A 14,834-nucleotide genomic window follows, 5' to 3' on the forward strand; every position below is an offset into this window, starting at 1 on the left:
TAAGAAATCCAAGAAGTTATGTCGCACTTTCGAGAAAACATGGAGAAAAAACCCAACCACTGACAACCTGACTACCTTCAAGGACGCCACCTGCAAACACCACCAATTGATCCGATCCACCAAGAAATCAGCATTCAAGGATCGACTCGACAAACAACGCCCACAACAGCAATGAACTATTCAACATCGTCAAAGAATTTACCAACCCCACCGCCGGCACCAACGACATCACTCCCTCTCAAGACCTCTGCGACTCTTTATCCTCTTTCTTCCACAACAAAATCGTCGACATACATAACAGCTTTGAAAATCAATCCGAAGAACAGTCCACCCCACCCACCTCTGAACCAAAACAGCCCTCTCACGACCTTTGCGCCTGGAACCCAATCACTACTGAAGACACCATCCACCTGATGAACTCCATCCACTCAGGATCACCAACCGTCCCATGTCCCCACCACATTTTCAACAAAGCAGACTCCATCATCGCAGCCCATCTCCGCGATGTCATCAACTGTTCCTTCAACTCCACTACCTTCCCGGAAAGCTGGAAACATGCCGAACTCAGTGCACTTCTGAAGCAACCCACAGCAGACCCCTCAGAACTTAAAAACTACCGCCCCAATTCACTCCTCCCATTCCCTGCCAAAGTCATTGAGAAAGCCGTCAATAGTCAGCTCGCCGCCTTCCTTGAATCCAACAATTCCCTCGACCCCTCACAGTCCGGCTTCCGTGCCAAACACAGCACCGAAACCGCCCTCATCGCAGCTACAGACGATATCCGAACGCTACTGGACAACGGAGAAACAGTCGCCCTCATCCTACTCGACCACTCAGCCGCCTTCGACACAGTCTGTCATAGCACCCTCATACAACGCTTCAACAGCGTCAGAATACAAGGAAAAGCTTTGGACTGGATCATCTCGTTCCTCGCCGGGAGAACCCAGAGAGTCTGCCTCCCCCCATTCAAATCAGAGGCCACCGAAGTCATCTGCGGTGTACCACAAGGATCATCACTCAGTCCCACCCTCTTCAACGTTTACATGAGTCCCCTCTCTTCCATCGCACGACAACACAACCTCAACATCATCTCCTACGCAGACGACACCCAGCTGATCCTCTCCCTTACCAAAGACCCAAACACCGCCAAAACCAATCTACACGAAGGGATGAAAGAAGTAGCCGAATGGATGAAGAACAGCCGTTTAAAACTAAACTCAGACAAAACGGAAGTCCTCATCTTAGGATCATCCCCCTCATCCTGGGACGACTCATGGTGGCCACCGGCCCTGGGTACAGCACCCATACCGACAGATCACGCACGTAACCTGGGATTCATCCTAGACTCCTCCCTCTCGATGTCCAATCAAGCCAACGCCGTCTCATCTTCTTGCTTCAACATCCTACGCATGGTCAAAAAAATCTTCCGCTGGATCCCCACCGAAACAAGAAAGACAGTCACCCACGCACTGGTCACTAGCCGTCTGGACTATGGAAACACCCTCTACGCCGGAACCACAGCCAAATTACAGAAAAAGCTCCAACGCATCCAAAACGCCTCAGCCAGACTCATACTGGACATTCCCCGTCAAGCTCACATTTCCGGTCACCTGAAGGAACTCCACTGGCTCCCCGTCAACAAGAGAATAACGTTCCGCCTCCTCACCCACGCACACAAGGCCCTCTACGACCTAGGACCCGAATGCCTCAACACACGACTGTCCTTCTACAAACCCACCCGCCAACTTCTATCGTCCAATCAAGCCCTCGCTGCAATTCCGCGCATCCACAGATCCACCATGGGAGGAAGATCCTTCTCCTACTTAGCGGCCAAAACCTGGAATTCTCTCCCCACTCACCTCCGACTTACACAGAACCACCTCTCCTTCAGAAAGCAACTAAAAACCTGGCTATTCGATAAATGATGCACCCACCCTCACTCAAGCGCCTTGACACCCTCTGGGTGAGTAGTGCGCTATACAAATGCCTGAACTTGAACTTGAACTGAGCAGCTGGTATCATGGGAGGGTTGACTGAGAGTGTAAAGACCACCGTGGAATAGTCAGGCAGGAGAGAGCCATGGTTGCCAGGGGCGTAACACAGGCCCACGCAGCCCCCGCGTTGCGGGGAGGCCTCTGCCCTCCAGGGGCCCCCTGCGCTCCAGGGGCCCCCTCACTCAGAAAGCCTCTGCCCTCTTCATGATTCATCATGAACTAAAATGGTGCGCACGTCCGGCATCCTTTTAATAAACTCAATGGTGCAGACGTGTTGTAGCTCTGACATAAGAGTGACCTTGCTGCTCGCCAGAAAATGGAACGTCAACAGGTTTGTATTTGAGCCGAAATCTACGTGCACCCATTTCTGCCTGTGCGCATTTTACTCACGCTGCGTTCATGCGCTTGATGAATACAAAAGTTCAAGCGAGAGCCATAGACTGTTACGCAATCCACCATCATGAAAAAGCTAGCCAGCCACCTAGAGGGTGGCGTTCGTAAAATTACATTTGCAAAATCTCCGGCCCATATCTGTCATAGCTAAACAAAGAAGTCGATTCCCTCTAGTTGGACAGTTAGATTTTACTTTTTCATTAAGCACTCAATCGTGTAAGCTTTGGTACTTCCCACTGATTGGTTAGGTTGAATGCTGATGCGTTTGACACGTGGTGAATCTAGCTTCTATTTCTGTTGTGTACAGCATCGGAGGTGCATTGAGAAACGTTTGGTAATTACCATAAACTCAGCATGGTATCTGCGTTTTAACTATAGCAGCCGCTTAATATAAGCTGACCATGCTCTATTTCCCACCATTCTCTGTCTCACTGTGTACTAAATTTAAGATCAAGGCCCCTGGAATTATGTGATTTTTGTGGCCGTGGGTTTTCCTTAAAATTATGGATGTCCTGCATTTACTGCATAATCCATCACCTGCTGTGTTATTTGCAGAATTTAACAAATAAAATGCATCTCTAGCTCAAACAACTCAACAAGTTAATAAAAACGTGGTTACATATGCTGCATACAGGGCAAGCAATGACTGGTCATGTTTGTGTTGTTTATTTCTGTATTGGGGTGTCAAAATGTTACTAAAGAGGTAAACCTTTTTCCAGATGATTTTAACGTGTAAAAAGGACAAAATAATGAGGCAATACTGTCATGAAATATGACGCTTTATGCCACATAATTTGCCTTTTCTTGCAACAGAATATAGTGTACACTGCCACATAATTTTGTTCTCCCTGCTGCATAATTCCAGTGGTCCTGATCAAGGCCCGATAAGAGCACCCCTCATATACCTCCTTTACAACCAATCACTTTCTACAGTGTGGTATGCTACCTGTCCGATAATGAGCTTCCCTCTCTCCCTTAGTTTTAATTATGTATAAAATGACAATGGCACACAAAGTGAATCTTATGTTTCGAGTTGCTTCCAATTGAGTATCTGCTCCATCACCTGTCCCCCTCCAGGAAGCCATAATTGGAAAATGGAACATAAACAATGTTATTTACTTACTGCCTTACTTGTTATATTGCAGGAATATATATATATATATATATATATATATATATATATATATATATATATATATATATATATATATATATATATATATATATATATATATATATATTACGAGGGGGCCCGAGCTCGATGTGGCCCCCTGAGAACAGTACCCTGGACTGAGAGCCTCTCACTAACTCCAGAGGGGGGGGGGGGCCTCCATGTACTTTGCAGGGGGGCCCCCTCAACTTTCGTTACGCCACTGATGGTTGCAGCAGGTGGGACCGGACCCCCGAGGGGCCCATTGAACCCTCATCATTGCTGCATCACTAGCCCAACAGCAGCCAAAGGGGCCACCTTCCTGGGGCCCACCTTCCTGGGGCCCACCAGGGCCCATTGCAGCCTTGCCAGACTCCTGGAGAGAGCACGAAAGAGTGAGAAGGATTCAGAATGGTAGGTTGGGGGGCAATTCTAAGAAAAAAGCAGACTGAGTTGAAGAGAGCCTAGAGGGGGGGTGGAGGAGGTACGGGGAGAAGCGAAGACGCTAGAAAGAAGGAGCGAGGGAAAGAAGGTCGGAGAGGGCAGGTGAACGGGGGAGAGAGTGACGGTGAAAGGACTCGAGGGAGGCGTGGGGAGAGTGACGGGGGGGGGTAGAAGGGCAGAGGCGAGGTGCACCATGAGGGAGGCGGGGGAGAAGGAGCTCGTCGGGAGAGGGGAGGGAGAGAAGACAAGAGCTGGAGAGGTGCCCAAACTAACGGGGGGCGGGCTGACCACATCCCCCTCGCTTACCCCTCCCCCTCCCCGGCCCCTCCCCTTCCCTCCCGGGGCTCCAGCCACAGCCTGGGTAACGAGCAGGGAAAGTCTCAAGTTGGCAGCGGAACAGTTGAGAGGCGCAGACACGTCCCTCGCCCGCCTCCGAGCGCAGAGAGAGGGGGTCCGAGCCCTGCCAGCCCGGGAGAGAGTCTGCACCCTGCTGTGGAGCCCGTGGCATCACTGCTGAGGAGCCGCTGAACCCTGCCAGGCATCACAGCTGCGGAGCCCAAGCCTGGCATCACAGCTGCGGAGCCCAAGCCTGGCATCACTGCTGCGGAGCCCAAGCCTGGCATCACTGCTGCGGAGCCCCTGCCTAGCAGCACTGCTGCTGACCCCATGCGTCTTGCCCTGGCACTGTTGGTCTGAGTGGCAGCGCTGTCCTGTGCGAGTCTCCTTCTGCATACGTCGCCTGGCACTACTTGCCTGAGGGGCACCCCTGCCTCGGGCGGACCTGCTACTGCCCGAGCCCCAGCGCCTGTGCCCTGCGCCTCTGCCCCGGGCTGGGTCTCTTCCTCCCGCACCCCTGGCATCACCGGACCTCGGGGGCACATCTCTCTCCTCTGGTGGCCGCTGCACCCGGGGACCTGGGTCCTGCCCTGGCATCACGCTGCCCTGCTCTGTCCTGGATCCGCGGACCTCAGCCCTACTTTTTGCCTCGGATTGTAGCTGTCCTGGTGCCGCTGCTGACCCGGTACCAGCCCTGACTCAGTACCGGAGCTGCTAGCCCGGTACCACTGGTGACGAGGAACCGCTGCTGGTCCGGGTACACTGCTGCCCCGGTACCTCTGCTGCCCGCTGCTGGTCCGTCCCTGGCCCTCCTCCCGAGCCCCGCTGCTGCCGGTCCCCGGCCCCCCGTCCCCGGGCAGAGCCCGCTCGGTCTCCGCTGCTCCGGCTCCTGTTGCCGGTCCTCCTCGCCTCCTTGGATATCTGCCGTGGATTGTGTGGTTTTTGGGTTTTTCCTGGATTGCTCGTGGTGCCGGTGATGAGGCTAGTCTGAAGGATGCTGCGGCTGCTCTGGCTGGCGCTGCTCGCCCTAGCGCCTCGAAGCGTCCGGGCGCAAGGAGTGTACGGTAAGACAAGAGGGCTCGCCCTCCGTGGAGAGGGGGGGCGTGGAGGGGGCGCAGGGGGGCAGAAACTTCACGTTGGTGGTCTGTTCGGGGGTGCGGGGGCCCCAGTGCCTGCTAGTGCTTAATGAGAATCAGGGGTGCCATCCCCACGTGTGCCAGGGCGGCGGGTGACAAGGGTCTGACTGTACCACAGTTTATATCATTCCAAAGGGTGGCAGGCACCCGTCCGGCCCTTCCATCCCAAATCACAGCACAGTGAGGACAGGTGGTGCCAGGAGCCGCCACACCTACAGGGCATTGGACTGTACAGTGGCAGAGGGGAGGGGGCGCGTCTGCCCTGCCTTCCACCCTCACACACCAGAAGCGCGTACAGACCTGTCCCTACCCTCACACTCTCACACACCAGAAGCGCGTACAGACCTGTCCGTACCCTCACACTCTCACACACCAGAAGCGCATACAGACCTGTCCGTACCCTCACACACTCACACACCAGAAGCGCGTACAGACCTGTCCGTACCCTCACACTCTCACACACCAGAAGCGCATACAGACCTGTCCGTACCCTCACACTCTCACACACCAGAAGCCCGTACAGACCTGTCCGTACCCGCACACTCTCACACGCCAGAAGCGCGTACAGACCTGTCCGTACCCTCACACTCTCACACGCCAGAAGCCCGTACAGACCTGTCCGTACCCTCACACTCTCACACATCAGAAGCGCGTACAGACCTGTCCGTACCCTCACACTCTCACACGCCAGAAGCCCGTACAGACCTGTCCGTACTCTCACACGCCAGAGGCCCGTACAGACCAGTCCGTACCCTCACACTCTCACACACCAGAAGCGCATACAGACTTGTGCGTACCCTCACACTCTCACACACCAGAAGCCCGTAGAGACCTGTCCGTACCCTCACACACCAGAAGCGCGTGCAGACAGGCCCATGCCCTCACACCACAGGTCACAGTGGATAGGACTGTGCAAGGAGAGGCCAGTGCCTGCCCTGCCCTGCCCTTGCACCCTCACACACCAGAAGCGCGTACAGACGTGTCCGTACCCTCACACTCTCACACACCAGAAGCGCGTACAGACCTGTCCGTACCCTCACACTCTCACACACCAGAAGCCCGTAGAGACCTGTCCGTACCCTCACACGCCAGAGGCCCGTACAGACCTGTCCGTACCCTCACACTCTCACACACCAGAAGCGCATACAGACCTGTCCGTACCCTCACACTCTCACACACCAGAAGCCCGTAGAGACCTGTCCGTACCCTCACACGCCAGAGGCCCATGCAGACCTGTCCGTACCCTCACACTCTCACACACCAGAAGCGCGTGCAGACAGGCCCGTGCCCTCACACCACAGGTCACAGTAAGTAGCACTGTGTAAGGAGAGGCCAGTACCTGCCCTTACACCCTCGTGTGTGCAGAAGCAGGGATCGCCAGAGACCCCCGGAGCAAACAGCACCGGGGGTCTGTGTGCTCCAGGGGTGTATCGAGGCGGGAGATGTCATGCGCCTCCCAACCCTCTCCTCGCCGCTGCACCCCAAACAGAGCTCCCGCTTCGAAGCGGACAGTCTCAGCGCTGTGCAAGTGACACGGTAAACACGGAAGGTCTGGATGAACAGCAGAAAATGTGAGTGTGCGCGTGTGTTTGCGTAGAGGTGCGTGTGTGTGCGCGCAGGTGGGCACCTGCATCAATGCCCCCCACCCGAGTGCACCCGGCTGCCCCGCACACCGTGTGTGCCAGGGGCAGGATGTGCCGCGCTCACGGGCACACACCATCCTGTGCCCAGTTACTAGCGGCCAGGGACCTCTCGAGCACCGCTCCAGGCTGGGGCGTGTGTGCACACTGCACTGTGGGGGCTTAGACCCCGAGATGTGCACACAGGAACAGAGGGTACCTGCAGTGCACACAGGAACTCACGGTCGCACACACAGGAGCCTCAGGTGTGCACACAGCCGCACAGAGCCTATCTGTTCACACTGGAGCCACAACCAGACATATACACGAGCCTAGAGCCTCCGCCGTGCACACAGGAGCGTGCACGCAGGAGCATGCACACATCAGCCCAGAGCCTCCGCCGTGCACACAGGAGCCCAGAGCCTCGGCCGTGCACACAGGAGCCCAGAGCCTCCGCCGTGCACACAGGAGCGTGCACGCAGGAGCAAGCACACATCAGCCCAGAGCCTCGGCAGTGCACACAGGAGCCCAGAGCCTCTGCCGTGCACACATCAGCCCAGAGCCTCGGCAGTGCACATATCAGCCCAGAGCCTCGGCCGTGCACACAGGAGCATGCACACATCAGCCCAAAGCCTCTGCTGTGCACACAGGAGCCCAAAGCCTCTGCCGTGCACACAGGAGCATGCACACATCAGCCCAAAGCCTCTGCCGTGCACACAGGAGCATGCACACATCAGCCCACACATCAGCCCAAAGCCTCTGCCGTGCACACAGGAGCATGCACACATCAGCCCAAAGCCTCTGCCGTGCACACATGAGCTCAGAGTCTCGGCCGTGTACACAGGAGCCCAGAGCCTCGGCCGTGCACACAGGAGCTCAGAGCCTCGACTGTGCACACAGGAGCTCAGAGCCTCGGCCGTGCACACAGGAGCATGCACACAGGAGCTCAGAGCCTCGGCCGTGCACACATCAGCTCAGAGCCTCGGCCGTGCACACAGGAGCTCAGAGCCTCAGCTCAGAGCCTCTGCCGTGCACACAGGAGCTCAGAGCCTCGGCTGTGCACACAGGAGCTCAGAGTCTCGGCCGTGCACACAGGAGCATGCACACAGGAGCTTAAAGCCTCGGCCGTGCACACATCAGCTCAGAGCCTCGGCCGTGCACACATCAGCTCAGAGCCTCAGCTCAGAGCCTCGGCCGTGCACACAGGAGCTCAGAGCCTCGGCCGTGCACCCCACCCACCCCACTACGGCTCGTCTTTGGTCTCCGACGGGGTAGATAGTCGACTAACTCTCCCGTCGGTTCCAGACACGCACTTGGCTAGGGAGGGGGAGAGGTCTGTGTGTGTGTTTTCGTGTGCATGCTTGTGTGTGTGTTCGTGTCTGCGCGCGCGTGTGTGCGTGCCCTCTGTACCCCACATAAATGCCTTGGCACAGAGGGCGCTATGCATTTGGAGACTCACAGCCTCACCACCGCCAGCTGACCGGTGCCGCGCTGCGGGCACCTGTGGATGAACACCCCACCCCTTCCAGTCCCTGTATCTACATGTAAGGGGCTGAAGGGGAGGGGGCACCACGGGGGACGTACAGCCGCCACCACCACAGGCTGGCCGGTGCGCGGCTCCGTGCGCCTGTGGAAGAACGCCCGTACCTACATGTTAAGGGCACCACGGGGGGCGCAGAGCTCTGTAACCAGCTGTCTGGTGCAGGGCAGCGCTGCGTGCACCTGTGGAAGAACCCCCCCCCCCCTCTTAAGGGCTGAGGGGCACCACGGGGGACGTGCAGCCCCACCACAGGCTGGCCGGCTCCGTGCATCTGTGGAAGAACTCCCCCCCCCCCCCCTTACCACATGTAAAGGGCTGAGGGGTACCACGGGGGACATGCAGCCCTCCCCCAACTGACTGGTGCAGCGCTTCCTACACCTGTGGAAGAACGCCCCACCCACCCCACACCCGTACGTACCCAAGTGTAATGGGCTGTGGGTGAGCGGCACCACGCGGGACAGCTCTAACGCCAGCTGAGCTGTGCAGGGCAGCACCCCGTACCTGCATGTAAAGGGCTGTGGGGGAGGGGCACCACGCGGGACAGCTCTAACGCCAGCTGAGCTGTGCAGGGCAGCACCCCGTACCTACATGTAAAGGGCTGTGGGGGAGGGGCACCACGCGGGACAGCTCTAACGCCAGCTGAGCTGTGCAGGGCAGGACCCCGTACCTACATGTAAAGGGCTGTGGGGGAGGGGCACCACGCGGGACAGCTCTAACGCCAGCTGAGCTGTGCAGGGCAGCACCCCGTACCTACATGTAAAGGGCTGTGGGGGAGGGGCACCACGCGGGACAGCTCTAACGCCAGCTGAGCTGTGCAGGGCAGCACCCCGTACCTACATGTAAAGGGCTGTGGGGGAGGGGCACCACGTGGGACAGCTCTAACGCCAGCTGAGCTGTGCAGGGCAGGACCCCGTACCTGCATGTAAAGGGCTGTGGGGGAGGGGCACCACGCAGGACAGCTCTAACGCCAGCTGAGCTGTGCAGGGCAGCGCTGCGGACACCTGTCAACCCCCTCCCGTAAGGACGTATAGATGGGTGCAGGGCTGACCAGTGCAGGCGAGGGCAGGGCACACTCGGGCACCTGGTAGCTCACATCCCTGTGCACAGGACGGCGCGGTGAGGGTGGCAGCGGGGCAAAGCTGCTGGCACAAGTCGCAGGCGTGTGCCGCGTGGTCCACCCTGTCACTCACGTGCCGGGGGTCCTGACACCAGGCGCACGTACGTCATCCGGGGTGCACCCCCGGCTCGGACGGGGACACTGAGGCCGGTCCCGGTATAGGAAGGGCCGCGTTCATCCCCAGCCCCTCGGGCACGGGTCGGTGTGCACTAAAGATGGTAATATTAGTGCACACACGCGAGCCCCTGTGCCCGGCAGGGTGTGCACCGAGGCTTCTTATATTCACTGACCCGTTACATTCATTGGTGAAAGTGCGCAACGTACGAACGTTTGTCTATTCACATGTACCTTTTACACACGTTTTATAAAACGCAAAACAGTGAGCATGAAACCATACGTTCGTCACTTATAGATGACTGGGGTAAGGGTGGGGGCGGTCATCGCCCGGTAAGGGGCCCCTATAGCAGCATACATCACTCTGCTGCCTCGATATGGTTCGTGCTGTACAGATGAGCCATGCACGTGCGTACCTACACACGCACATTCATGCTTTCCGTCTCTATTATTGGGAGTGTGCTGCAAGGGGCTACAATACCCCCCATGCAGAGGTCTGGGAGCCGCGCACTTACGTAAGACGATACATCCTCGTGTTCAGACGCCCCAGCACCCCTCACCTACACAGGACGTTACAGAGGTCCAGGCCCCCCAAACCTGCATGAGACGTCACACCCCGGTGTGCAGAGCTCCGGGCCCCCCTCACCTGCATGAGACGTCACACCCCGGTGTGCAGAGCTCAGGGCACCCCTCACCTGCATGAGACGTCACACCCCGGTGTGCAGAGCTCAGGGCACCCCTCACCTACATGAGACGTCACACCCCGGTGTGCAGAGCACCGGGCCCCCCTCACCTGCATGAGACGTCACACCCTGGTGTGCGAAGCTCCGGACACCCCTCACCTGCATGAGACGTCACACCCCGATGTGCAGAGCTCAGGGCACCCCTCACCTGCATGAGACGTCACACCCCGGTGTGCAGAGCACCGGGCCCCCCTCACCTGCATGAGACGTCACACCCCGGTGTGCAGAGCTCCGGGCACAGCTCACTTGCACTGGACGTTTCGCCATCGTGCATAGAGCTGCGGGCACAGCTCGCTTGCACTGGACGTTTCACCATCGTGCATAGAGCTCCGGGCACAGCTCGCTTGCACTGGACGTTTCACCATCGTGCATAGCGCTCCGGGCACAGCTCGCTTGCACGGGACGTTTCACCATCGTGCATAGAGCTCCGGGCACAGCTCGCTTGCACTGGACGTTACACCCTCGTGTGCAGAGCTCCGGGCACAGCTCGCTTGCACGGGACGTTTCACCATCGTGCATAGAGCTCCGGGCACAGCTCACTTGCACTGGACGTTTCACCATCGTGCATAGAGCTCCGGGCACAGCTCACTTGCACTGGACGTTTCACTATCGTGCATAGAGCTCCGGGCACAGCTCGCTTGCACTGGACGTTTCACCCCGTGTGCAGAGCTCCGGGCACAGCTCGCTTGCACTGGGCGTTTCACCATCGTGCATAGAGCTGCGGGCACAGCTCACTTGCACTGGACGTTTCACTATCGTGCATAGAGCTCCGGGCACAGCTCGCTTGCACGGGACGTTACACCCCCGTGTGCAGAGCTCCGGGCACAGCTCGCTTGCACTGGACGTTTCACCCCGTGTGCAGAGCTCCGGGCACAGCTCGCTTGCACTGGGCGTTTCACCATCGTGCATAGAGCTGCGGGCACAGCTCACTTGCACTGGACGTTTCACTATCGTGCATAGAGCTCCGGGCACAGCTCGCTTGCACTGGACGTTTCACCCCGTGTGCAGAGCTCCGGGCACAGCTCGCTTGCACTGGGCGTTTCACCATCGTGCATAGAGCTCCGGGCACAGCTCACTTGCACTGGACGTTTCACTATCGTGCATAGAGCTCCGGGCACAGCTCGCTTGCACTGGACGTTTCACCCCGTGTGCAGAGCTCCGGGCACAGCTCGCTTGCACTGGGCGTTTCACCATCGTGCATAGAGCTGCGGGCACAGCTCACTTGCACTGGACGTTTCACTATCGTGCATAGAGCTCCGGGCACAGCTCGCTTGCACGGGACGTTACACCCCCGTGTGCAGAGCTCCGGGCACAGCTCGCTTGCACTGGACGTTTCACCCCGTGTGCAGAGCTCCGGGCACAGCTCGCTTGCACTGGGCGTTTCACCATCGTGCATAGAGCGCCGGGCACAGCTCGCTTGCACGGGACGTTACACCCTCGTGTGCAGAGCTCCGGGCACCCTGACCTGTCTGATTCACGGTGTGATCCTGGTCTACTTGAGTTCGGGTTGCTCCAATCTCAGCCTCTGGTGCCCCTTAGAGCTGACGTACATGCGTTGAGTACACATGGAGGCGCATGGGGCCCTGTGGGTGACCACGAGGCCAGGGCGGGAGGGTGTGCAGGGCTGGGACAGCCAGTGGAGATATTACACATACCAGGAGCTCGAGTCCTGTCACCTTCGGGGAGGAGATGATGAACATCTGGGGTAGCCTGGGTGAGGGTTTACACCCACCCACCTGTCCAGAGAACACGTCACCGCGCACGAGGATACGTCTCTGATTGTGGGGTGCTGGGTATAGGCACCAGGGCGGCACCTGGATATGAGATTATACCCCGTTCTGGGCACGGCTCGCGTGTCTTGCGCACCTTGTGCACTGGGGACAGTACAGTGCGTGCCAGCACGAAGGTGCGTGCAGCCGCGAGAGGTCAGGTAGGTGTCACACCTCATGTGCGCAGCTCCGCACAGGCCCTCTCACAGGGGGCCGGAGCACACCTCCCGAGGTTACTGTGCACGCACATGTGTGGGTGTACAACTCTGAGAGTACTCTGCACGCACACGGACGAGTGTGCCCCCGAGAGTACTCTGCACGCACATGGGTGGTTGTGCACCTCCCGAGAGTACTCTGCACGCACATCGGTGGGTGTACACCCTCCGAGGGTACTTTGCGCGCACATGGGTGGGTGTATACCTTCCAAGAGCACGCTGCACGCACACCGGTGGGTGTACACCCTCCGAGGGTACTTTGCGCGCACATGGGTCGGTGTACACGTTCCCAGAGTACTTTGCAGGCAAAGTGGTGTGCGTACACCTTCCAAGAGTACTCTACACACATGAGCTAGTGTGCACCTCCCGAGGGTACTCTGCACGCACACGGGCGGGTGTGTACCTCCCGAGAGTACTCTGCACGCACACGGGCGGGTGTGTACCTCCCGAGAGTACTCTGCACGCACACGGGCGGGTGTGCACCTCCCGAGGGTACTCTGCACGCACACGGGCGGGTGTGCACCTCCCGAGGGTACTCTGCACGCACACGGGCGGGTGTGTACCTCCCGAGGGTACTCTGCACGCACACGGGCGGGTGTGCACCTCCCGAGGGTACTCTGCACGCACACGGGCGGGTGTGTACCTCCCGAGGGTACTCTGCACGCACACGGGCGGTTGTGCACTGCCCGGGTACCTGAGGGGGAGGCAGGGTGTACACTGTACGTGAAGTGGAGGCAGGGTGTACACTGTACGTGAGGTGGAGGCACGGTGGCACTGCCCATGTACCTGGGACGGTGGCTGTACACTGTACAGTAACATTGTTAGTAATACCCAGACAGAGGCCAGTGCAAGCATTTTACGTGCCCAGTAAAAGCAGCAAAGCAAAGCAGGAGCCCCCGGGAGGCACCCTTGTGACAGGGAGCTTCAGTGGCCCCATCAGTTAAAGCCAGCGCTGGTCCCAAGCAGGCCACTAGCTGCAGGGGCACAGGGGGATATTTACATGTCTTTCCTGCATCAGGCACCCAGGCAGGAAGGCTTGGATTTGTCCAGGTGTCTGTCCTTCTCTGTCCCTCCCTATCCTTCACAGCACTCCCTCCTTTCCACCTCAGCTGCCACCTTAGCTGTCGGAATTAACAGTATCTTCGACTTTTAACAAAAAAGTATGCAAGCTGTTTTTTTTTTTGCTAAATTAAAACAGCGTGTGCACGGCGGTGCCCTCAGACCCTGCCCACATCTACCTCTGCCCAGGAGAGTCCCGCTCACAATGGCCGTGCGCCTCAGGGGTCCGAGGGCGGCCTTCATGGCACAAGACGGAGAGGTGCGCGTGTGTGCGCAGCCCGGTGCAAGCCAGCTTGAGCCCTGCCCTGGGGCGTTTCGGCGCAGTGCACAGGTGCAGTTACAGCGATCTTTTGTGCACAGGAGCACGCGTTCGTGTTCAAAGCCGGTGAGAGGAAATGCGCGCCCTTAAATGTAAATGTAAATTGATACAAGTATCAATTTACATACTTGTATAGCGCACTACTCACCCGCAAGGGTCTCAAGGCGCTTGTATGAATACCGCTGTGGAACCCATCCTGGCTTTCCCTGTGAGGCGTCCACTCCTGGACACCCCCAAGGTGGAGGTCAGGCATCCTTAGCCTTGGGGGGGCCGTTGTGGAGATTAAGCAAGCTATTGCCCAGAGTTGCAGAGTGGGACTCCATGATTGGAAGAGGCACCGAGGCGAGAATTATCAGGTCCGTGGAATTTTTAGCCCAAGACCCGCCGAGGCGGGAATTGAACCCTGGTCCCGGCCAGACCTCTCCATCAGGGTCTGCCGCTCTAACCATTGAGCCACACTTCTCCCTTCACATGCACAGAACACCCCTGGCACCCTTTAGGGGGGTGCGCCCATATGGTGCAGGTGGTCGTGGGTTAAAGCCGCATGTGCAGAGCTGTGCGTGCATCCCGGACACGGGTGTCGGGCAGTTAAACGCCTTACCTGGGCCTGTCCCCCATGGCATAATGGTGTTGCACCGCCCAGGGAGGCCACCGGGTGTGCACAGAGGTCACAGTTCACCAGGAGCAGAGGCCCCGTTTCTCACCTCTTCTGCCTGTGCACTAACTGCACAGATACCCGGAGATGTCACTGGTCGCACAAGCCAGCATAGTGCCTTCATCCTCGGCGCAGCATCCCCTTCCAAGGACCGTGTCACGCGCACTGCACGGCCTGGCGCGCACCATTCTCAATGGCCAGCTTGCGCACAGGCCCAATTTTAGGATTGCG

At 58.2% G+C, this 14,834-nt stretch overlaps 1 protein-coding gene across 1 annotated transcript in view; it reads left to right on the plus strand.

Annotated features, from left to right (window-relative positions):
- The first annotated feature begins 4,352 nt into the window (after positions 1-4,352).
- MDGA1 (MAM domain containing glycosylphosphatidylinositol anchor 1) overlaps positions 4,353-14,834 on the plus strand; it is a 900,569-nt gene continuing 890,087 nt past the window's right edge. The window contains exon 1 of the mRNA XM_086925579.1: positions 4,353-5,381. Within this exon, the coding sequence (XP_086781705.1) occupies positions 5,312-5,381 (70 nt within the window). The 5' untranslated portion in view covers positions 4,353-5,311. The remainder of the gene's footprint in view (positions 5,382-14,834) is intronic.

This window comes from Lissotriton vulgaris, chromosome 6 (genome assembly GCF_964263255.1).
Source record: "Lissotriton vulgaris chromosome 6, aLisVul1.2, whole genome shotgun sequence".
Classification (NCBI taxonomy): Eukaryota; Metazoa; Chordata; class Amphibia; order Caudata; family Salamandridae; genus Lissotriton; species Lissotriton vulgaris.